Source organism: Leucoraja erinacea, chromosome 19, assembly GCF_028641065.1.
Source record: "Leucoraja erinacea ecotype New England chromosome 19, Leri_hhj_1, whole genome shotgun sequence".
Lineage (NCBI taxonomy): Eukaryota > Metazoa > Chordata > Chondrichthyes > Rajiformes > Rajidae > Leucoraja > Leucoraja erinaceus.
This window is the reverse complement of record NC_073395.1, coordinates 16,026,597-16,051,834: the sequence shown is the minus strand read 5'-3', so window position 1 is coordinate 16,051,834 and position 25,238 is coordinate 16,026,597. Positions and strand designations below refer to the sequence as shown.

Below are 25,238 nucleotides of genomic sequence, written 5' to 3'. Positions count from 1 at the left end.
CGTTATCCTTATTTTTGACCTGGCTCGGAGTGACAGTGAGGGTACCAGCTCAAGAGCAAAGATCATAGAGTGGAGCGGGTCAGCGGGCGATGGATAACAGGACAGCGTGTGATGGAGCTTACTCCTGTGTCAGCGCGAGTAATCTCAATTGGTCCTTTGAACTAGTATTGTCATTGAATAAGATCACAACTGATTCAACTTGCACCGGTGTGTTCCCTTTTTTCCCCCACCATCTCTCCACCTGCCGTCACGTCACCTCCCACCCCCCAACCATTCGGTCATTCAGAATGCAGGAGATCTGAAAGTCTTGGGCAAATTGAATTGTTCCTTTTTTTTTTTTTTTGAGAATGAGAAATTACGTCCCGCCAGCCTTTTTTCAAAATTTTGCAACTCAAAATGAGGGGGTGCGTCTTCATTGCTGGGAAATACGGTATATGCAGCATTTTCTGCTTTTATCTAAAAACAGAGGTTTTGCTGGAAATGTTAGCTCTTACGAGAGGTAGGGGAGAGCCACCAGGCACCTTGTTGAGATCTGTTTATCCGTACAGTGTATGACAACCTATCCTACGTTAATTCTCCAATATTGTTACCTATGCCCTCCATAATGTTTGGGACAAAGACCCATCATTTATTTATTAGTCTCTGTACTCCACAATTTGAGATTCGTAATTGTCCTGTCAGCAATGAATGATGGGTTATATTATAAATGCAAAAGTTTTTATTCATGTGTCAAATTAAACTTGATACTCTCCTCCAGCCATTTTGTTTGACCCTCTATTGAAGAAAACCACCAAACCTGGAAACTTCAAATGATGGCAGCACGTGCTTATACATACCTGGATACACCTGGAATACTCGGAAAGCACCTGCTCTACCAGACTGGCCTTTCTGGGCTCCTGGAAAATCTGTGCCACCAGATAAACAGAAGTAATTTAGGCAGCAGAAATCACAGCATCTTATGATTACATCCAGCTATATGATGGCAATACAGAAACAAAATGTACATGGCAACAATGTAAGTACAGGTGCACAACCTTTTATCCGAAGATCCAAATAACGAAAACCTCCGAATAGCGGACATTTTTTCAGTCCTTGAAGAAAGGTCCTTGAAAACGTTCACCGAGGGCGGCCCGCAGAGGTGACAGCGGAACCTCCGATCGGTCCTCAAAGAAAGGGGAACTAAATCCCCATTCATAAAAGAGAAGGTGAGGGTATATTGCGCGGGAGGGTTAATAATTGACAATCTGCTGCTGCCTGCCCGCTGAGTTAAAAAGTTCCCACGGTAAACTCACGATACACAGTGTATCGTGAGTCTTGCGTGGGAACTTTTTAACTCAGCGGGCAGGCAGCAGCAAATTGTCGCTCCCTTCAGTTTCACCCCACCTACACCCCTCTGCTTCCCGGCCATGTGTGTGACCCCTTCCCTCCCCTCTCCAGCTCCCCGCGCATTGCACCGGCGCGGGGGCTTTGCACTGTCTTCACGTTGGAGCCAGTGCCAGTCACCAGAGACGTCAGGACCAACGGGGCACCGACCCCCAGGCCCACTGCAAGCACGGAGACCCCAGAGACCCACAGCCAGCAGCAGCCCAGCCCCGTTCCAATTCCAGAGGAACACGCTCTCCGCTGTCCCCGTAGGGACAGAAGCTGATGGCTCGGGCTGTGACGTCTCTGGCCACCCCCCTGTACAGAAGCTGAGACTGGGAACTGTGGGGTTGTTTGCAGTTGCAGAGGGAGGAGGCAAGGGCGGTACAGTTCCCCGTCTCAGCTCCATTCTAGGGGGGGTGACCGGAGACGTCAGGACCAACGGGACACCAACTGCAAGCACGGAGGTCCCATAGACTGACAGCCAGCAGCAACTCTAGCCCAGCCCCGCTCCAACTCCAGAGGAACCCGGGTTGCGGATGAGGGGGCGCAGCTCGGGCTGTGGGCGAACTGCCACTTGTCGCTGTAGCGGCGCATCGGGGAGCGGGTTCCTGTTGGTCCTGACGTCTCCGGCCGTCCCCCTGGACAGGAGCTGAGAGACGTCAGGCCCACCAGAAGCCGCTCCCCAATGCGCCGCTACAGCGACAAGTGGCAGTTCGCCCACAGCCCGAGCTGCGCCCCCTCATCGGGACACTGACCCCCAGGCCCACTGCAAGCACGGAGATCCCAGAGACTCAGCCAGCAACAACTCTAGCCCAGCCCCACTCCAACTCCAGAGGAACCCGGGTTGCGGATGAGGGGGCGCAGCTCGGGCTGTGGGCGAACTGCCACTTGTCGCCGTAGCGGCCCATCAGGGAGCGGATTCCTCTGGAGTTGGACGGACAGGGAGACACAGCGGCTTTTGAGAATGGTGGGCAATCACTTCCAAAGTTCTGCCCACAGTCAGTACACCTCTCCTACACTTGTCTCCCGCACTAAGATCATCTCACAGAGAATGATCCCAGCCTAACCCTCCCTATTCTGCAAGAAAAATCTACATTGAAGACTCAAACTCGCGATCGAGTAACTGCCGGGATCGAGGCGCAAACTCACGACCTTGCGGATACGAGCCGAGCACTCTACCACTGAGCCAGCCGTTAAAATCTACGCTAAAAATCTTCCATTCCGAAAGCCGAAAAATTCTGAATTACGAAAAGTGTCTGGTCCCAAGGCTTTCGGACAAAAGGTTGTGCACCTGTATTGTGGTTAGTGAAAAATTAAAAAGGATTACATTCCAATTAACTGCTGGTTCAAAAGTCAACAAACCTTCCCTCAACATCAGCAAGACCACAGAGATTGTGAATGACTTCAGGAAGTGAAATACACACACCCTTGCATACATTGACGGCTCTGAAGTAGAGATAGGACTACAGGAAACATCTCTCCATATCAACTTTATCTACGCTTTTCATTATTCGGTATGTAAAATGGACGAAGGTACCTAAACAAAGTAGCCTTCTGGAGTCTGCTCTATTAACCCATCTCAGAACCATGTATATTGAGATCTTATTTCATTCTTCCAAATCTCAGTGAGGTCTGAAGAGTGGAATGATTGGTTATATCAAACATAATAGAGGTCAATGAGTCACAGAAATGACAAACTAAAATACCTTCTTTTTGGTTTCCAGTTGTACCAGGAGACCAGTCTTTTCCCAGTGTTTGTATACAAGATTTTCATATTCGTAAGACGGAAAAAAGCACACTATGCCACCAGGGACCACCTTACATAAATTCACCAGAACCCGGCCACATTCATCCAGCTGAAAAGAAAAAGTGGTAAAATAGTGCAGAAAACAAGATTTCTTCACTGTTCAGTCATGAACAGAACTGAAAGATGCCAAAAACAATTACAACCAACTGAGCTATAAGAACTAGAGATGGCTTGTGGACATCTCTATGTTGAGTAGAAACATTGAGAAATACTGTATTGGACATTTCAGGAAGGCACAAATAAACAAAAGCTAGTAATACTACTATCCATTTGGGGTTCAGTGATGATCAATGCACAGCATCTCCACGATACTCCTTGCACCACAGTTCTATGAGAAGTGTTAATCACTATCCCCTAATATATTCCCAATGGATCTTACACAAGGCCAGATTGAGGTCAGCTATAATGCCGAGGACAAATGTCTGCTTGATTTTACTACTTGGATGGGTTCTTATTCAGAAACATTTCAAGCTCCAATCAGATACCTCCAACATGTCATGCCAAAAACTGCTGTTATCTTCTGAGTGGCTGGATGTATGGAAAGAAAGTCAAACCTTTACTCAATCAACATCGACAGGGAGTCAAATGAAATGCAGGGGCAGTTTTCCAATTAACCTCCTTTTAGTATCTTACATCAAAGAACGAGGCCATTCTATGGGAACAGGAAGGAGTGAGAAAGGTTTTTGATTATGTTGGCTGTTTTTCCGATGCAGCATGGTGTGGATGGAGTCAATGGCGGGGAACCTGGACACAGACTTGAATCTCCAAGGAATGGAAGACTACATACAAAGTGCTGATAAATGAGATTAGTGTAGACAGGTGGTCAATGGCAGCTAAAAAGGTCCTGTTTTTGAGCTCCATGATTCTAGACTAGTCATTATAGTTCTAGAGATAACACATTTTCATAATGCAGTACAATTAATGAAGCCCACCCTCCAAATAATTTAAAGCTACTAAATGATTGTAACTGCTTTTCAAATTCCACACATAGTAAATGATAGCAGTCCTAATAAATGAGATTGTACACATAGGTACACAAGAGGTCGGCATGGACATTGTGAGCTGAAGGGCCTGTTTCAGTGCTGCATACCTCTAAGTGCATCTACAATTTTGTTTAGTTCCAATAACCTTGCAGCTGTTCTTTCAGATAGCAGTAACACAATATTTAAAATAAATGCCCCCATTATCCCAATTTACATCTGTATCTTGAATAGAAAGTTGGTGGAGTCAATTCCTTCAACAATGTGTACCGTTTCCTTACTTCCTTGTGATTTCTTGACTAGTGCATTATTCAAACCAAAAATGTTTGCGTCAAAGTAACCTCGCAACCAACATTAAACACATAAATAATTTTTGGTAAAGATTTTGAATCACTAACAAGAGCGGATAGCTGTGTTTTAGGCAGATGTACGATCTGCTATTGAGATTTGTTGAGTGAGGCCAAATTTTGAGATAAGGCAACAGGAATAATGTACAGACCAATATACTCACCAGTGGTGTCTTGTCCCTCTTCTGAAAGGTGAACTCCAGCTGCTGGCCCGATGGACCATTGCAGAGGACTATAGGCAAAATATTTTCTGGTGGAATTACATGACCTTAGAGATTTAAAGTGAAGTCAAATAATAAGAAAGCTTCACAACAAAAAATACATAATAATAAATTACATAATACAGACAATACCACAAAGGTGGAACTGCAGCACTTATTCGTGTGCAAACTACCGATTGGAAGATTAAGCAGTCGTGGAAATGTTGACTCAGTTCCTCATCAGTAACCCATTTGAGGAAGTGGACCGTGGCTCTTGGTATCGCAAGAAGTCATGTACGAAAAGGTGCTCATATTGACACACAAAATTACTTTGACGCAACAGATTAGAGATCTCACACAACTATTAAAGCAACTAAGAACTTGTTTTAGTTTCTGATCAAAGTAATAGGATATGAGTGACCCGAATTCTGGGATGGCATCAAGCCTGATAGCAGGCAAAACCTAGCACTATAAATGAGGAAAGTTGTACAGGGCCTTGGTGAGACTGCACCTGAAGTATTGTGTGCAATTTTGGTCTCCTAATTTGCGAATGGACATTATTGGTATTGAGAGAGTGCAGCGCAGGTTCAACAGGTTAATTTCCGGGATGGGAGGACTGACATATGATGAAAGAATGGGCCGACTGGGCTTGCATTCACTGGAATTTAGAAGGATGAGAGGGAATCTTATAGAAACATAAAATTCTTAAAGGACTGGACAAGCTAGATGCAGGAAAAATGTTCCCGATGTTGGGGGCATCGAGAACCAGGTTACAATTTAAGAATAAGGGGTAGGTCATTTAGGACTAAGGGCAGCACAGGGGCACAGCAGTAGAGTTGCTGCCTTGCAGCGAATGCAGCGCCCGGAGACCTGGGTTCAATCCTGACAATGGGTGGGTGCTGTCTGTACGGAGTTTGTATATTCTTCCCGTGGGTTTTCTCAGAGATCTTCAGTTTACTCGCACACTCCAAAGGCGTACAGGTACGTTGGCTAATTGGCTTGGTAAAAGTAATAATTGTCCCTAGTGGGTATAGGATATTGTTAATGCGCGGGGTTTGTTGGTTAGTTCATTAATGTCTTTTAAATATGGTAAATTGTAGTAATCTCTACAACTTCGCCTGGCAGCTCATTCCATATATCCACCACTGTCTGTGAAAAAGTTGTCCTTCAGATCCCTTTTGAATCTTAAATCTATGCCCTCTAGTTTTAAACTCTCCTACCCTGGGAAGAAGACTGGCCATCCACCCTACCGATATCCTTCTTGATTTAATACTAGATTTCACACCTCACCCTCCTGGGTAAAAGTCCTAATCTATCTACTGGTACTTATAATTCAAGCCCCCCAGTTGAAGTAACACCCTTATGGGTTTTTTTGGCTCAATGACATTGTTCCTACAGCTCAGCGACCAGAACTGCATGCAATACTCCAAGTGTCACCTACGACTTCCTAACTTCTGTACTCAATGCCCTAACCAACGAAGGCAACTGTGCAAAACGTCATCTTCACTACCCTGTCTACTAGTGGAGCCACTTTCAGGGAAGAATGTAGACGACGTATATTGTCCTACTCTCAATTCTCTTAGTCATCTCTTCAAACAACAAACAAATGTGTGGCACACAAGGAAATGCACAAGGTTATCTGTTCACCACCATGCCTATCTTGAAGATTTTGTAATACTATTGCTCCAATGGAGCAGAGGGGCAAAGATTATTCAATCAAAATACAGGATATACAGTTAATAATTCCAGTCAAAGAATTGAGGGAAAAATGTTTTTTTTACGTCAGAAAAGGTGGGATCACGCACTTCCCTCCCCCCCCCCCCCCATCAATTCTGCAACATAAATCTGTACCCACAGCAGTTTGCCATAGTCACAAACAACTCTCTTGAATTAGCTAAATTAAACCTTGAAAGTATAGCAAAACTATGAATTGATAAATAAGAGCAGTGTTACAATTATTGCAAAGTTCTAGCCAATCATTTTTTTCAGCAGCCTCTCGGGATTGACCTATGCTCTAATTTTGTGGGTTCTCGGTTGACTGATGAGGCCAATAGTGGGAAATGTGGAATTTTCTAAGGATGGGGCAGGAGGGGTGGGAAGATAAGCAGCTTGTGAAAAGTTGCACTTATACTGCTTACGCAGGGATCCTGTGTCCTCCTGACGCAGCTTCAGGATCTCAGTCACAACATAAATGGTTTTCTACTTTGAGCAGCCATGGGCCAACAATTTCCTAGATGTTCTAGCGATGTTGAATTTCAAGGCAACATTGAGCACATACTCAAGTGTGTTGTAAGAATCTGGTGTACAGCTCAGTCAGTCACTCCTGTAGTGTTCAGAAAGAACGAAGCACATCAGCCACTATGGTTAGGTAGTTATACTTGTTCATTTGAAATAATTAGACCTCATCAATTTTTAGTAATAAATTGTTGGACCAAAAAATGGATTACTGTTGTGAAATTATAAAGCCATGGACACAGTATAAGATCAAGGGTGGATACCTGGGCACCACTAAGGAGGACACAAACAATCTTCCTGATATAGTAGTGGCCAGAGGATCTGGGGTGACCGAGGAACTGAAAGAAATGCACATTAGGCAGGAAATGGTGTTGGGTAGACTGATGGGACTGAAGGCTGATAAATCCCTGGGGCCTGATGGTCTGCATCCCAGGGTACCTAAGGAAGTGGCTCTAGAAATTGTGGATGCATTGGTGATAATTGTTCAATGTTCTATAGACTCGGGATCAGTTCCTGTGGATTGGAGGGTAGCTAATGTTATCCCACTTTTTAAGAAAGGCAGGAGAAAACAGGGAATTATAGATCAGTGGTGGGGAAGATGCCAGTCAAATATAAAAGATGAAATAGCCACACATTTGGATAGCAGTAACAGGATCGGTCCGTGGCAGCATGGATTTATGAAGGAGAAACCATGCTTGTCTAATCTTCTGGATTTTTTTGAGGATGTAACTAGGAAAATGGACAAGGGAGAGCCAGTGGATGGTAGTGTACCTGGACTTTCAGAAAGCATTTGATAAGGTCCCACATAGGAGATTAGTGGGCAAAATTAGGGCATATGGTATTGGGGGTAGAGTGCTGACATGGATAGAAAATTGGTTGGCAGACAGGAAACAAAGAATAGGGATTAACGGGTCCCTTTCAGAATAGCAGGCAGTGACTATTGAGGTACCGCAAAGCTCGGTGCTGGGACCGCAGCTATTTACAATATACATCAATGATTTGGATGAAGGGATTCAAAGTAACATTAGCAAATTTGCAGATGACACAAAGCTGGGTGGCAGTGTGAACTGTGAGGAGGATGCTATGAGAACGCAGGGTGACTTGGACAGGTTGGGGGAGTGGGCAGATGCATGGCAGATGAAGTTTAATGTGGATAAATGTGAGGTCATCCACTTTGGTATCAAAAACAGGAAGACAGATTACTATCTAAATGGCATCAAGGGAAAAGGGGAAGTACAACAGGATCTGGGGGGGCTCCTTGTTCATCAGTCTATCTGATCAGTTCATCAGCATGCAGGTACAGCAGGCAGTGAAGAAAGCGAATAGCATGTTGGCTTTCATAACACGAGGAGTTGAGTATAGGTCCTTCTGCAGTTGTACAAGGCCCTAGTGAGACCACACCTGGAGTATTGTGTGTAGTTTTGGTTCCCTAATTTGAGGAAGGACATTCTTGCTATTGAGGGAGTGCAGCATAGGTTTACAAGGTTAATTCTCGGAATGGCGGGACTGTCATATGCTGAGAGAATGGAGCGGCTGGGCTTGTACACTCTGGAGTTTAGAAGGATGAGAGGAGATCTTATTGAAACATATAAGATTGTTAAGGGTTTGGACACGCTAGAGGCAGGAAACATGTTCCCGATGTTGAGAGAGTCCTGAACCAGGGGCCACAGTTTAAGAATAAGGAGTAAGCCATTTAGAACGGAGACAAGGAAACACTTCTCACAGAGAGTTGTGAGGCTGTGGAATTCTCTGCCTCAGAGGGCGGTGGAGACCGGTTCTCTGGATAGGGCTCTTAAAGATAGCGGAGTCGGGGGATATGGGGAGAAGGCAGGAGCAGGGTACTGATTGGGGATGATCAGCCATGATCACATTGAATGACGGTGCTAGCTCAAAGGGCCGAATGGCCTACTCCTGCACCTATTGTCTATTGATAAGATGCAGATGAACAAAGCGAATGAATTGGCTGTAAAATAAACTGTTTGGAAACTGTCTAGTTGGAATTTCGCAAGCATGACAGATAGCGGGGGGGGGTTTGGGTCAGAGGGGGAGACATTTCTATTCCACCTTAAAGGTAAATTGTGGATATTTGATAGGACAGTTAATCATGTAATGCTGTATTCCCTTGTATGTTCATGTGTAATGAAATCAGTAGCTCCAATTTGAAGTAAAGGTGTACAAGATGCATGTCTCCCTCTTTCTCTCTCTGTTCAGAAAGTGTGCCACTACTCAGTTGTTAAAGCAATGTCATGGCTCAGCCTGGACTTACCACAGGAAAACTCCGCCAGTCTGTCTGCAGAGACTCCAGAATTAAACAGAAGCTGGTCTTTGAAGTCTGCCACCTGCCAATTGGAAACGCCATAATTACCTGATAAGTACGAGATTTCTTGATTTTACTCTATTGCAATTGATTCACCCCACTTGACATAATTCCATGACACCTCAATACAGCACAACTACTAATTTTCCTCACTCGCTTCCTAATGCTACATCCGAGCTTTCTTTATTAAATCATGCTTTCTGACTTTATCTCCACTATTCCTAATCTTTCCTGCCTGGATGATATTTAACATCACGGCTTTGACCCTTAGCATGTGATCAGTTATTAACACAGATCAATTCATTCCTAAATCAAAATATCAACATCCTTTCCAGTTAAATGCAAATAGAGCCCCTTGATGTTATGGCTAAGTTTCCTATCAACTATTCCCAGTATGTAAATAAATGTAAATGATTGTTTCATGTACATGTATGTGAGAACAAAAATGGAAATTCATTTCACAGGTGGTGTGAAACTGCTTATTGATACTGCTTTGAAACATATAGGCTTGTATCCTTATGGGATACTGAATGGACAACGTTCATTCAAGTCCAGAGTACTGTAGTCAACTACTTTTAAAATATGGCTCAGTCTTCATGGAGATTTAAAAAACTATAATTCTTAATATCCAGCCATGATGAAGGAACTAATGAAAATTAAACATACAAACATAAATGGGTTTTGGTAATGCACATGATGATTACACAGAGCAAACATATGGGGTGAAATGTATGAAAGATTTTGTCATTATGGGTATCTGGTGCCTCCAATATTTGTGGCGAATTGTGGTAACTTCAGCAAGTAAAAAAAAAAAAAAAAAAAATACATTTCAGTGTTCAGTTCAAGAGCGAGTGTCATTTTTAAAAGGAAACAAAAGCAGACTGAAAGTGAGATAAAAGTAATAAGTTTCAATTAACTAATTAATAGTAACTAATTAAAACATTAAGCAAATAGACTCACCCAATTAAAAATGTAAAACAGAACAATAGAGGGCAGTTGAAGTGTTGAAAACATAACATGCCAGGAATTAAAGACATTGGGAGTAACCACATCTGCAGTATCCGTTTCAAGCAAGTTCAGTTAGATTTGCCAACCTGGAGTACCATGCTACCACAGATGCTTCATGCATCAGGGAAGGGAGGAATTAACTGCTAAATTAATTAGAGAGGTGGTTTGGTAGTGGACTGGATTAAGGGAGAGACCAGAGAAGGAAGTTGTTACTGAGAGTCAGGAATGTGACGACGCGGGAGCCATAGCCATTGACCTCCACCAACTTTACTTGCTACTTGTTTGGATGCAAACAAAAACGGTAGATAGGACTGGGAATATGCCTGGGAAATTAAACATGCCATACAAGGTGAATCGAGCAGGGCGGCTTCAACGGATAGTCACCAATGTTTAATTGTCATATACACATCAAAGATAAAAATTAAATTCTTACTTGCTGCAGCCCCATAGGAACATATTTACGCAACACCATAACAAATAAATATATAATTAATAATACAATAAATTGTCAGTAATACTAGGTAAAAGCACCATAATGATGCAGTACATAGATCAACCATACAAAGTCTACAGTGGATTGTTGCTCAGGAAGAGTTATGTAGTGTAGTTCAAGGACCAGATGGATGATTGGATGAAGCTGTTCTTCAATCTGGAGGTCACTGATTTCAGGCTCCTGTACCTTCTTCCTGATGGTAGCAGCGTGATGAGAGTGTGGCCAATCTAGCGTGGGTCTCTGATGATATTATCTGCCTTAAGGCAGTGCATCCTAAAGATCCCTTTGATGGTAGAGAGGTCAATACCCATGGTGGAACAGACAATGTCCACCACCGTCTGCAGCTTCCTTCGCCTTCTGGTGTTCAAGTTACTGAACAAGGGCATGAAGCAACCATCTTTCACGTCATCTTTCTCTTGCACTGGTATTACAGATTTTAACACACGTGGGATATCGGACCATAGGAGGAAGAGGTGGAAGATGTCGGCAAAAACTCCAGCCATGTATCTGTCCAAATCTCTTTTAAATGTTATTGAAACTGCCTTGGGTACTTCCTCTGGCAGCTTGTTGTATATACCCACCACTTGTGTGTGAAAAAGTTGCCCCCAGGTTCCTATTAAATTGTTCCCCTCTCATCTTGAATTTATGCTTTCTAGTTTCTGATTCCCCACCCTGGGAAAAAGACAATGTGCATTCACCCTATTTAGCCCATGTTTTTATACACCTCATCTGCAAGGAATAAAGTCCAAGGCTGCCTAACCTCTCCCCACAGTTCAGAAGTCCCAGAAACATCTTGTAAATCTCTGTACACTTTCCAGTTTAATGGCATCTTCGCTATAGCAGGGCGAGCAAAACTGAAGATAATACTCCAAGTGTGGCCTTACCATCATCTTGCACAACTAGCATAATATCTCAACTTCTTAACTCCATTCCTTGACCGATGAAGGCCAATGTACCAAAAGCCTTTTTCACCATGCTATCTACCTGTGACATCACTTTAAGCAAACAATGTACGTGTGATTTTGGATCTTTGATTTACAACATTTCCCTAGGCCCTACCATTTGTTGTGAAGATCCTGCCCAAGTTTGACTTCCCAAAATGAAACATTTCACACATATCTGAATTAGCCCTTGGCCCACTTGCCCAGCATCATTCCCCGAGACACACCACTAGTTACAGGCCTCCAGTCTGAAAAACACCCTACCACTACCAATTTCTGCTTCCTACCAAGAAGCTAATTCTGTATCCAGTGAGCTGGTTCTCCTTGGATCCAATGCAACCTAACCTTCCAGAGTAGTCAAACCCCTTTAAACCAAGAGTGCACTACAGTCAAACCTGGCAATGGCTCAACTTGAATTCAATGTGCACTCACACAAACATGTACAGAATTTCTGGTTAGTATTGATCAGGGGTAAGAATGTCGAGCAATTTTCCCCTCCTTAGTTGGAGCTGCAAAGAGTACATGTGGTGAAGGAGGAAAATCATTTGACTCAGTTTGCAGATGGAAATGAGGGCTGAGAATTAATCAGGGAGCTGACAAAATCTCTCCAACCCAAAACATCCTCCATGTGGTGTCAGGAAGCCTTACCGGCTGCATTGTGCCTCCAGCGATGACCACTGCTCGACACTCCTTCACTACCTCAGCAAAGTGGACGGCCGGGTTAAGCAACAGGAACTTCAGGCTGCTCTGAGATACTGTACCTGGAAATCAAGTTTGAGATCAACCTCAGCTTAAAACCACACTGCATCAAATCAGTTTTGCTCAACTAAATTTGTCATTTGGTTCTATAGCACAGTTCACAGCTGAGGCAGCAACGTACCTTATATTTTAGATGCTAATAGACAGAGAGAGCTAATATTTTAAACTTTTCTCGTCGCTGAGAGCCCTAAACATGGAAAATTGGGAGACCAATACTTGGAGAACAGAGGATGCCATTGGAGAAGATAGTCTCAACCAACCAAATGATTGATGATAAATGACTTGAGTCGAAATGTCGATGGGCTGATCAGTAAGTATGCAGTCAACAAAAATTTGTGGAATTGCAGACAGTGATGAAGGCCGTCAAAGGATACAAGATATGGGTCAGTTACAGATATGGACAATGAAATGACATATGGAGTTTAATGTGGGCAAGTTTGACATGTTGCAGTTTGGGAGGTCAAATGTAAGGGGAAAGTATACAGTTAATAACAACATGTTTAATCCGTTGCAACAATTATTGTTATACAGAGGGATATTGGGGTTCGAGTACATAGTTCCCTCAAATTCACAACAGATGGATTAATGAAGGCGGCATTTGGTATGCTTGCCCTCATTGGACAAAGCATTGAGTATAAGAATCAGTAGGATACGTTACTTTATAAAAGTTTAGTTAAGCCGCATTTGGAGTATTATGCACAATAATATTACAACCCATTAATCTGTTCCTGGGCACATGAACAGTGTGGGTTGGCCAGCGGAGTCAACTGAGTGTTGGCGAAGTTGGGCTGAGAGTATGCTGATGCTGGGTTTCTATACCTGTAAATGGATTTGGAGATTATTTTTCAGGCAACATAGCTGGTGTCTCTCCAGTGTCTTGAGGTGCCTGCTGTAAATTGTCAAGAGCATAGATCACTTCGGATTGAGAAACCCCCCCATTAGATTTGACCCAGGTTTGAGGTATTTTAAAGCAGCTTTAGTAATATCGTTATAGCCACAGAGGAATGAATGACATCAACAAACAAAGGATTGTATGAAGCCTCCATAAGGAACCACAGAAAATATGAGGAAAATATTTGCATAGAAGATTGATTGCACAGATAATTTAAGAACATTATGACCATGTTAAGTTGCAATAGGAATAGGGTGGCACAGTAGTGCAGCTAATAGTAGTGCAGCTGCCTCAACTCCAGTGATTTGGTGGCAATCCTGACCTGGATGCTATCTGTGTGGAGTCTGCATGTACTTCTTGTGATTGCATAAGTTTCCTTTGGCTGCTCTGGTTTTCTTCCACATCCCAAAGATGTGTGGATTGGTAGGTTAATTGGTTGCTGTAAATTGCCCCTTTGAGGTAGAATCTGAGGCTAGTTAATGTAAATGTGGCAAGAATAGTTTACAGAGAAAATCAGCGAGGAATGAGACTATGCTGTGAGCAGGCATAGAAACATAGGTTAGGTTCAAAGGGCTGAAATGGTCTTTTTAGGATGCAAGGAAATATGGACAAGTAGAACATGATTTTAAGGAAGGTAGAAAGCAGAACGGAACTGAGTAAGAGGAGGAGGAAGAGGGTGGGTAACACAGTAAGCCCCTGCGGGCTACAAATGGTGGACAGGCAGTCAGAGGCAGAGCCAGGAGTTGAAGTAGAGTAATTTGAAATTAACCAAACTACAAATAATTGATATCAATTAGATTTTCTTCTTACCAAATAAACTAAACTTAAAAGATCTGGTTTGCCTGTACAGGTTTGTCTGTTCATACCTTGTCTCTGAATGACCACTCGCCCATCTTTGTTGGCACTCGTGAGGGCAAAGATAAACCCCTCAATGTGCATCATCGGCGATGCCATCATAGGTTGTTCCTTGTCCACGGCCTCTTCCTGCTCATGGAGTTTAACTGAAAAATAAGCAAAACAAGTTATAAAATATGCAACCTAAAACTTCAGGCAGAAAACTTCTAAACATAGAAAATAGGTGCAGGAGTAGGCCATTCGGCCCTTCGAGCCTTCACCGTGAGCAATTGTATCAATTTATAAATCACAACACAAATCTCAATACTTACCTTTTACATAATTTTTCTTTTCACCCATGTATGCTCAAATCACATATAGTATGTGATATTTGATTGGTGGACTTTTCTGTATGCTTATCTCAGACATCCTGAAGCAGCTTTATTAGCCTAATAGGTGTGAGATAAGGTTAGAAGAGGTGCGAATTGTGCAGCCAGAGGAAGGAATATAGGTGAAAGGGAAGAAATTGGTGCACATTTCTCCCCCACAATGTGTCTGGAGAAGGTTCCCAACACAAAACATTACCTGTTCATGTTGTCAGAGGGTCAGGCAGGATCTCTGGAGAACATGGACAGGCGTTTCTGGTCAAGACCCTTCTTCAATCTGAATGTTACCCATCCATGTTCTCCAGAGATGCTGCCTGACCCGCTGAGACACTCCGACACTCAGTGTCTTTTTTCTTAATATGTGGGTTTGGAGTCGGACTTTGTCCAGCCCCACCCCTCTTCCAGCTTTAGCTTTCTCAACCTTCCTCCCACCACGATCAGTTTGAAGAAGGTCCCAACCCGAAATGTTACCCATTCCTTCCATCCAGAGATGCTGCCTGTTCTACTGAGTTACTCCAGCATTGTGTCTATCTTTGCTTTCACCCAACTACAAAAATTCACAAAAGCATCTTTTGGTAAATTATGAACCACAAATTATATAAAATCAAATTTCATTTACAAACAAACAATTTTTCGTTCATGTGTCTCATGCAATATCTCAAATATCCTGCAATTTTGAATTAATTTTGTAGGTAAATGTTCCACACGATCCTCTTGAAATCTTTGCGATGATTATAAAGCTGCATGTAGAATATCCCAGGAATGAATCAGCTTCAGAGCTTGAGCAAATTTACAGGACAGCTCTGTTACAGATCACTAGCACAAAGAACAATCCCCATCACAATCTCAGTTAGATACTGACCTAGTCCACTTGAGTTGTCATTAAGATTCTGAAGAAAATTCCCAAGGGCAGATGTCTTGGATTCTTTCTGATTTTGTGCATTGAATGGTTTTGAGACCAAATCCTGGTACTTCTCCACAAACCCAAGAAGCTGTGGAATGAGGGGAGCCAGTTAAAAATCTGTGATGCAAACAATGTCACACACAATTAAATGGTGGCAATTAAGAAACATTGATTTCAGAATGAACACCCATCATCTATCTCAGTAAAACTTTAAAGCCTCTAAATCATGGGATTAAAATAATACTTACCTCCAACCTGTGTTTAATTTGAGCACCTTTCCTATGAAATGACGAATGAAATGACGAATGATACAAGTTCATCTACTCAGATAAACATGAGGTGAAACATTTCAGGAAGTCAAACAAGGGCAGGATCTTCATAGTAGGGCTCTGGGGGTATTGTACAGCAAGAATCTAGGTGTACAACTATAGTTTCCCTAAAGTGCTATTAGTGTGTGGTGAAGGAAGTTATTGGTACATTGTCCTTCATCAGAATATGGAATTGAGTAAAGAAGTTGGAACATCGGTGATGCCGCATGAGTATTGTGTTCAGTTTTGGTCACCTTTTCATAGGAAAGATGTCACTAAGCTGAAAGAATGCAGAGAAGATTTATGAGGATGTTGCTCAGGCCCTCATAAGAGAAGGCGTTGGACAGGCTAAGACTTTATTCTTTGGAGCACAGGGTACTGAGAGGTGATCTTATAGATGGGTATAAAATTATGAAGGGGTTGGAGTAAATGCAACTTTCTTTTGCCCAGGGTAGGAGAATCAAGAACCAAAGGGTATAGGTTTACGGTGAGAGGGCAAAGATTTAGGAGCCTGAGGGGCAACCTTTTCACACAGAGGGCAGTGGGTAGATAGAACGAACTGTTAGAGGAACTAGTTGAGGCAGCTACAATAACGATATTCAAAACGCATTTGGACAAGTACATGGTTAGGATAGGTTTAGGGGGATATGGCCCAAATGCTGGTAAATGGGACTAGCTTAGATGGGGCATCATGGTTTGCATAGACTAATTGAGCAAAAGGGCCATTTTTGTTTGCTGCATGACTCCGACTGAATGGAGGCAAGGGTGAGTGATTTGGTACATTTTAATAAAAGGTTAGTTACAAGGCAAAATTCCCTCGATACTACTGCATTGAATATCCATTGGACAGACCATCATATCTCTAGAATTATTAACTCCTTCGCTCCTTTATTCAAACAACTCTCCCTATTCCTAACCACAGCAGTTACCCCCGCCACATCAGTATATTTATCATATTGACAGCTCCCATACTACGGTGCCAAGGAGATTACTAATATTGCATCACTTTGGGAGACTTTCTAGACTTGAGCTCTAGTTAATCAGAAATTGAGTTTCATGACTGTGCACACATGTTATCTATCCCATGTTGAAACTAAGACCTTAGATGCAGAAAGCATGCAAGTTCCACTGCTACCTTAGTAAGAATAGACTTCCAACTCTATTGCCATTAACAAGCTCTCACCTTTTGACTGAGCATACTCTTTGCATAGTAACGCTGTACCTGTAATATAAAAAAAAATAGCAAACTGAATACATGAGGCATTTCACATCCATGCCAGTGGTACTGAGATTAGAGGTAGGACATGTTACCACTGGGATTCCAATTACACCCATCAGTAGATTGTCAATCAATAAACTTTCCTTCTTTGACAAGGCTAACAATTTACAATGACAGAATATTTAAACAAAAAGGCTATTCAAACCGTCATACCCATAGCAACTGCACTGATCTTTCCTCAGGCTTACAATGTTATTTATCAAAGTTGTAGCTTGTGTACTTCATAGATTAGCTGCCATTTCAAAAAAATGCTGGATTTATAAATAGAACAATCATGCGGCCTTTGGGAATGGAGCGCTCCAGGCAATATAATCTTGTTCTAGAATAGGAGAAAAACTCAATTTACAAATGTTCTAAAGGTTGGAAAATAAAACACTGACTGATACACCCAGCCCATGTCAAGCAGATGTGTAGGAAAGAACTGCTGATGCTGGTTTAAACCAAAGGCAGACACAAAATGCAGGAGCAACTCAGTGGGACAGGCAGCATCTTTGGAGAGAAGGAATGGGTGACGTTTTGGGTCGAGACTGAAGGGTCTCAATCCGAAACGTCACCCATTCCTTCTCTCCTGCGAAGCTGCCAATCCCGCTGAGTTACACTAGCATTGAGTCTACCATGACAAGCAGTAGCTGAGAAATTGTATACTGCTGTCATCTCAGTGTTTGAGATGGCACTTTAGGAGATCAAGACAAAGAGGTTTACCGGCACCTTGCATTGCAATGCGCAAGATGCGGAAAACCCCCAAGTTCTTTCATAGCAAAAGTTGACCAATCTCAGCCCGGGCCAACATTTGAAATTAGTCTCACCATCAGATGTAGAGGACAGTGATGGGTTGTGGAGTGGGGGTGGGCTGGGGAACACGCACTAGAAGGGCTTCTCACTGTACATCAATGCTACTTACTTTGAATAAGTTGATGTTGTCAAATTGGGCACGGAAAAGGAAATCGTTGATAGATTGTAGCTCAGTGCCTTACGAAAGTAGTGAGAAAAGCAGAATTAACTTGAGGCACTTTTATTACACAAAAATCAGGGTAACCACATAGACTGTCACATTTGCAAGGGCTTAGAAATATCACTAAAGGCAAGCTGCTTGTTCAAACTATAAACTTAAACTCCACATTGATAAGAAATTGGCTAAATTCTGATGGCATACGGTCACATACTTGACTATTTTGCTGACATGTGTAATAAATCTTCTCTGCATTCTTTCAGCTTAGTGACATCTTTCCTATGACAAGGTAGCCAAATTTGCTGACATGTGTAATAAACTTTTAAGGTCTTAGGTTTGAATTTCATATTTCTCCATGACAATAGAAGATATTCAATCCATTAAATCTATGACAGCTCTCAGAGCATTCCCACACCCCCAGTAATTTTCACTGTAAATTGCCATTTATAGAGCGTTGGGTGAATTTTACATCTTCACTTCACTCTGACAAAGTTATTTTTCTCCAAACTATTCAATTTTACCATTTGATATTCCATGCTCTATTCTCTCACCAGAGTAACCATTCCATCCATTCCGTGGGATCCTTTCTTCATTTTCAATATCGTTAATCAACATTCTCTAGTTGATCAAACGCAAGCCTCGTTGTGCAATCTAACCTCTAGATTTAACCCCTTTGGGCAACTGGCCAGCAAAAGTAACCAAGGACACTTACTTCACCCTCAGACACATGCCAGACAGAGTTTCTCACTCTCTAATGAATTACCTCAATCTTTAGTACACACTGCTTGCAGTGCAAACCAAGCCATGACAATTAAACTCATGGCAGAGCATTCTTCATTTACAAGTGCACCAAACCGTAAAAAATATATATTGGTGGGTATGTGTGAAAATCTACTGAGAAGTTATTTTAATCTCATTTCAATAGGTTCCATAACTAACAGAATATATACAACATTCAAATCACTGGATTACTGAATGGAAAATAGTTTTGTTATTATGCTTAAACTAAACAGAACATTACAAAAAATCTGACATCATCAGTCACTTACCTCCCTGAAAAATCTTCTGCATGTTGGGATTTTGTCCAACCTTTCCTGGTTAATCATAAAATAGGAAGTTACTATAAAGGATCAAGCACACAGAGAATGCACTAAAAATGAACTATAAAAGGCAGGTACTCAATGCTTTAGTGGGAAAGCTGCTGGGTTCAACCCTGACATAGGCTGAAGGAACCCTCTCCCTGCTGGGTGAGAAACACAAATAGGTTTTGACAGCTTTTATCCATACTGTCCGATGTTAAGATCAGATTTTGGGTCTGATGCATACTCAGATAAATGGCTGAATGCTTGGAAGACAAGAGATCTGTGGCAAACAGTTTGTGGTCCACTCGCCACATCCAGTCTGTCCGAAATTTCTGTCTGACCTGCCTCTGAATTCCAAATTAACTCCAAATGCTGAACAATATTCCAAAACATGTCAAATCTATTCTTAGGATTAGGATGCCACTGGCCAAGCACATTCATCACCAAGTCACCGAGGGACATTCGGGAATCTCAGTCCAGAGAAACTTTTGGTGAACCCGTTCCAACAAAAAGATAGTTTGCAGTCATTTTCTGTTGCAACCAGGAAGTTAATTGGCTTGCTGAAAGCAGTGTTGAAAATAGTGCCATTTTAATTTTGTGACCCAAATTGCTGGTCCCATTGCTGCTAGACTGTTAAATCCCCATTGACACGTTGCAGTAGTAAGCCAGCTTCATTACTGATGAGTGACAATCATGTCCCACTACATCAATTCCTTCCCTTCCTAATGTGAAAAACTTTGTACCTCAGTATTTCTTTTCATCTTTGATGCACAGGGATGCATTTATCATGTCAACTTTCAGTTTAAGCTAGAGAAAACAATTCTCATATGGCAAATGTGTACAAACAGCTGCTTTCTGCACAAAGACACGAGCCTACAGGTAAAGTTATTAAAGGTTGCACAATGCAGAAAAGCAAAATTGAGTTACAGATAAAACACAATATAAATATCAAGGGCAGAACAGATCCAGTCCAGAACAAGGATGAAAGGGGCCAGTGGAACTTAGAACAGTATAACACAGGAATATGCATTTTGGCTTACCATGTCTGTACCAACCATGATGCCAATCTCAACTAATGCCATGTACTGCACATCGACGTACCTGCACATCATCTATATCTATTTTCCCTGCCTGTCACGTTTATCTCCAAATGCCTCCACATTGTTGCTATTGTATCTACTTTCACCACCCCTTTGCAACATTTTCCAGGCACATAAAACTCTATATAAACAAACTTATCTCGCAAATATCGTCCCCTCTCTCATCTTAGACCTATGCCCTCTGCTACTTGTCATTTCCACCCGGGGAAAATACTATTTACTCCCATCAATGCAATTTTATGCACTTCCTTGAATTGCCCCATCAACCTTACTCTAGAAAAAACAATTCAAGTTTGTTCAACCTCTCCTTATAGCTAATATACACTAAACCTGGTGAACCTTTTCTGCTACCTCTCCAAAATCTCCACATCCTTTTGATAGTATGGTGAACAGAACTGATCACCATAACTTGCCACGCTAACTTTCATACAATGCTCCGACCAACAAAGGCAATGATCTGGTCTGTACCACCCTCTCCACTTGCATTGACACTTTCAAGGATCTATGGACTTGCATCCAAGATCCCTCCGAGGATCAATGCTCCCAAAGGTCCTGCATTTTATTGTAATCTTTCCTTGTGCACTGGACCTTCCAAAATGCATTAACTCACTTGTTTGGATCAAACTACATGCCATTTCCCTGCCCAAGTTTCTAACTGATCTGTCCTCCATGATCCACAACTCCACTGATTTTTCGTGTCATCAGTAAATTTGTATCATTCAATAATTAAAACACAATTTAATTTGCAAAACAATCTTAAATTCATTGACAAGATTTCAAGTGGATCAAGAAATCAGATTGTTATCGAGTCTCCATGACTAAAGAGGATTTAAAAATCTTTCCAGGTAAGTTAACTTATCAAACATGTAATTCCTAACAAGACCCAAGAACAAGAAAACCATCACGTTGAACATGCAGTAGGCCATTAATATCTGATATTTGTGTCTTCATATACAAAATTAAAATGTATCATATCTGACTTTGTTTGGTCAAAAATAAAAGTTCACATGAGTAGGCTTTGGTATTGATTTTGAATGCCCATTTATCTCTGGTCCTGACAAAATAGTGTAGCACCAGAGTATATTAGCAATGCACCCAAGTTTCATATGTTGGTAATCCAAAATAATCATATTGGTAACTAAATGTTTAACTCCACCCATCTACAATACACAATTGCTGATAAGAAATCTCAAATCAAGGCACAAACAATAAAACCTTACCTCCTAAAACCTGAAGTAAATTAACGAGGATATAAAGGATCTGTTTGATGTACATCAGGTTTTTTGCTTTTAGTCTGCTTCTGTGTATTAAAAGAAAAAGCATTTTGATATTAAGATTATAAGACTATTTTAATACTAGACCAAGTCTGCAAAGGTAAGTATGACTGATATTATTCAATACAATATCATCATGGTCTGTAAAATCAAGTACATAAAGGAGATAAGAACACAAGACGTAGAAGTTGTAGTAAGCCATCCAGACCTTTAAACCTACTCACACCATTCACTCAATAATATCATGGGTGTTTTTCTACCTCAGTACCTTTTTCTATCACTATTCCCTCATCTCTCAATTTCCTGAGTGTACCTACTCTGTAATTGGAAGAAGGGCATGAGGTGGTGGTCCGGACGGTATGAAGCCCCTTTCCCGTCCGATGGATAAATATAGATCAGAGCAAACTGGACTCTAAATCTAGTAACAATAAAAGGTGTCAAAACACTTGAGAAAATAAAGACAAAATCTGGACTGGACAAGTTATGTAGATACTGGAAAATGGGTGTAACATCAATCAAACATACCACAGGTGCAGTAGAATGGCTGAGTGAAAGAAACAAGTAAAAAGAGTGTATCGATTGTTTATGCATTTTAAACCTCTTCCTGTGAGCAGCTTTTAGGAGCGGCAGGATTCACAACCGATTAATGGTCCAACAGCCATAATGCAATTGTGCCAGTTATGTTAGTCCAAAGTAGTTTTACGGATGTTCACAAACCATACATGCAAGGGTAAAATCCACTCCCACTGGAAACAAATTTGTTGATATCAACTGAGAATTCAGATCTGGAACTCCCAGTACACATTTACCACAAGTGTTTGGAGAAGGCTTGAATCCTGCCCCTCAGACAGTAACAACCGAATCAAAGACTCATTGGTCAGATCAGATCAAAGATTGGGAAACAAGCCAGACCATTCTACGTTTGGCAAGTATTACGGTTCAAGCAAATATCCAAATTACCTCCAGCTGAAGGAAAGGTTGTTCAGTTTTAAATTAGAACATTTTGTTCCTGCATGTTTGTTTCCAGGATTCGGCCCCACAGGCATACACCACCACCCAGCGATTCTCTCTTCTTTTAGCAGAAGCCTTAGAACAATGGCCTATTCTATTTCAGCAGCATCGCACAAAGTCCATTCCTGTTGTTCCCATCCAACACCAATACAGGGCACAGGACAGTCATGAACCACAGATACAGATTAATTGTGTAGTTCCTGCCTAACATCATCTAATATAGCTAACCCAGAGATCAAACCTGGGGCGATCATAGTGTGGCTGACTCCACCATATTATACAATTTAGTGAACATTAACTGATCCTGTTCACAATGGAGAAGACAGAACGACGATTTGCAAAAAGAGAATGAGGCCTCACCTGTAACGCTCCAGGTATTGAGACAGTTGGGAGTGAGCACAGCACAACTGGGAAAAGAAAGACATAACAAACCATGAAGGGACTCACTTTGCCCAACTTATGTCAAAGAGGTGTCTGCATTACACTCACATTGACTCAATTCCTTCCCTGCAGCTTGTTTACATATGAACCTATCACTGCCTTAAAATGTGAGATTCTGCTTTCATCAATCTTGAAGGAAGAGAATTCCAAAGACTCGTCTGAGAGATAAAGTTGTCTCATCTCTGTCTAAGTAGGCAATTCCTACCTTATAAACAGTTCTAGAATCTTCCATTAGAGGAAACATTCTCTCCACATCCACCCTGTCAAGACCCTTCAAAACATTTTGCTTCATTTAAGTCCCCTCTCACTTTTCAAGCTTCAGCAGTTACTAGGTGGTTATTCACCATTTCCTTCAAGACACTTAGGGATGGGCGTTAAATGCTGGAATTGGCAGCTGTGCCAATCTCTAAAATTAATCAGTTATAATGAAACGACTTATCTCCATTGATGCTATCTATGGACAGTGATAATCTGAACATGCTTCTTCATGCATGCCCTTCCTCATCAGAGGGTTAAAATTGTTGACTTCACTCACTTTGCATGTTTAACAAACATTTAAACCCGAGCACACCGTTTCTAAACATCACTGGCAGCCTCCTTAAATAACTATTGCTTGCTTCTCTTCTCCTCTACCCTAACATCTGCCTGAGCCCACAAAAAATTGGAACACAAGCAACAGATGATATTTGTTTCAGAGGATATTTGGAATATAAGAATCTGTAAATCACAACTCGCTGAAGAAGTTGCCAGAGGAAGTGGTTGAGACGGATACAATAACAATATTTAAAAGACAATTGGACAAGTACACGAATAGGAAACGTTAAAGAGATGCGAGTCAAACATTTGACACTATCGTAGATGGGCTCCTGATCAGCATGAAAAAGTTAGGCCAAAGGGCCTGTTTCTGTGCTGCATGATGCTATCACAAAGAAGCAGAATATTAACACTTTCTAATAAAGCGTATTTGTAATTAGGAAGGAGTTTTAAAAGGCGCAATGACAGCATTAAAGACAGTTAGTCCATAAAGATATGAGACAAATTGAGATTATATGGGACGAGATGCTAAGAAGTATTGGGAGTTTAAAAAAATGTGGATTAGAAAGTAGGAATATGAAAAAGTATGTGGTGTGAACAAAGGGTGAAATCAGACATTAGAAGGCATGGGTAGACTTGCAGTCTTAGATTGGATAGCACAGATTTTGTAAATCAAGGCGGCTGTATTTTGTATTGTAATACCTTTGGATAACTTCATTTTTAAACAATAGTGTGTCAGTATCCACAACCCGATTCACACAAACTCACAGAACATATGAAATGGATGCAGTTCATTAATCTCATCGTGCCTGCCCTGCCATTTAATAAAACTAGGCTGATCTTTACCTTTGCACCACCTTCCTGCATATCTTTCAATCCCCTTATTATCTAAACAACTACTGATCTTTAATATACGTCTATGGTTTCCACAGCTCTATGAGTAGTGATTTCTCACTCTCTCTGCATCAAGATCAAAATACATTTGTCACATGTACCAATTGGTACAGTGAACTCAAGTCATGCAGCCACCCATTTTAGTATCATCTGGAGCAAACACTCCAAATATCTCAGCAACTTTATGATTGGCCAATAAGTGCTGCTCATGGTTTGACAGTGCTCTCTGATCTTACATTTAAGAGCCATGTGCATCTCTTGTCCTTAAGGATAATGCTCCCTCAATGAAAATATAGCAAATAAAATTCCAGGTTATTATCCAAGATCGGTTCTAAATTAGTTGGTCTCAGCCTGGACTAGCCAATATTTTTCATTTGGACCACATAATAGGGAAATTGCAGATACTCAAAAGATAAAAACATTTGCAGAGGTATTGGGAAAATTAGTGGATGGGACTAATTAGATAGCTAGTCAGGAATGGTGAATTGGGTGAAAGATCCAGTGCTGTCTCATCCCATTATTCTCGTGAACAGTACCCACCTGTGATCCAGTCACCTTGTAGCTGTGAATGGCAGTGATGGTATCAATAAGGTTGTGTGCTTCGTCAATCACCAGCACCTGCCCCTTCAGTTTAATGCCGGATGCCCGCCTGGTCGAGCTGTGTAGCAGCGTTTGATAAGGCATCACCACCAGCTGTCACAAGTAAAGCAAGACAATGCTTATTCCTCTTAGTGACAACTAAATACCTGCCTCCAAATCACCTGCTATCCAATAATCATTTTGCATCCTCATAAAACCCACAGAAACACCGCTTTACTGTGCTGCATCCACTGTTGAACCTCCTCCGACCTCATATACTGTATCTGCTGTTCCAGGTCTGGAATCGGTGAGATCTATT

The 25,238-nt window shown here is 41.7% G+C and overlaps 1 protein-coding gene across 5 annotated transcripts in view; it reads right to left on the bottom strand.

The window, feature by feature from the left end:
- The window catches only part of ddx11 (DEAD/H (Asp-Glu-Ala-Asp/His) box helicase 11), a 60,657-nt gene that overhangs the window by 10,989 nt on the left and 24,430 nt on the right, over nt 1-25,238 (bottom strand). For all 5 annotated transcript variants that reach the window (XM_055650389.1, XM_055650391.1, XM_055650388.1 and 2 more), the window contains exons 10-22: nt 24,881-25,033; nt 22,832-22,878; nt 21,407-21,486; nt 19,054-19,098; nt 17,957-18,024; nt 16,960-16,998; nt 15,427-15,556; nt 14,211-14,345; nt 12,342-12,454; nt 9,201-9,273; nt 4,664-4,767; nt 3,072-3,221; nt 837-905 (exon numbers count right to left, since the gene is read on the bottom strand). In XM_055650389.1, the coding sequence (XP_055506364.1) occupies nt 837-905; nt 3,072-3,221; nt 4,664-4,767; nt 9,201-9,273; nt 12,342-12,454; nt 14,211-14,345; nt 15,427-15,556; nt 16,960-16,998; nt 17,957-18,024; nt 19,054-19,098; nt 21,407-21,486; nt 22,832-22,878; nt 24,881-25,033 (1,206 nt within the window). The remainder of the gene's footprint in view (nt 1-836; nt 906-3,071; nt 3,222-4,663; nt 4,768-9,200; nt 9,274-12,341; nt 12,455-14,210; nt 14,346-15,426; nt 15,557-16,959; nt 16,999-17,956; nt 18,025-19,053; nt 19,099-21,406; nt 21,487-22,831; nt 22,879-24,880; nt 25,034-25,238) is intronic.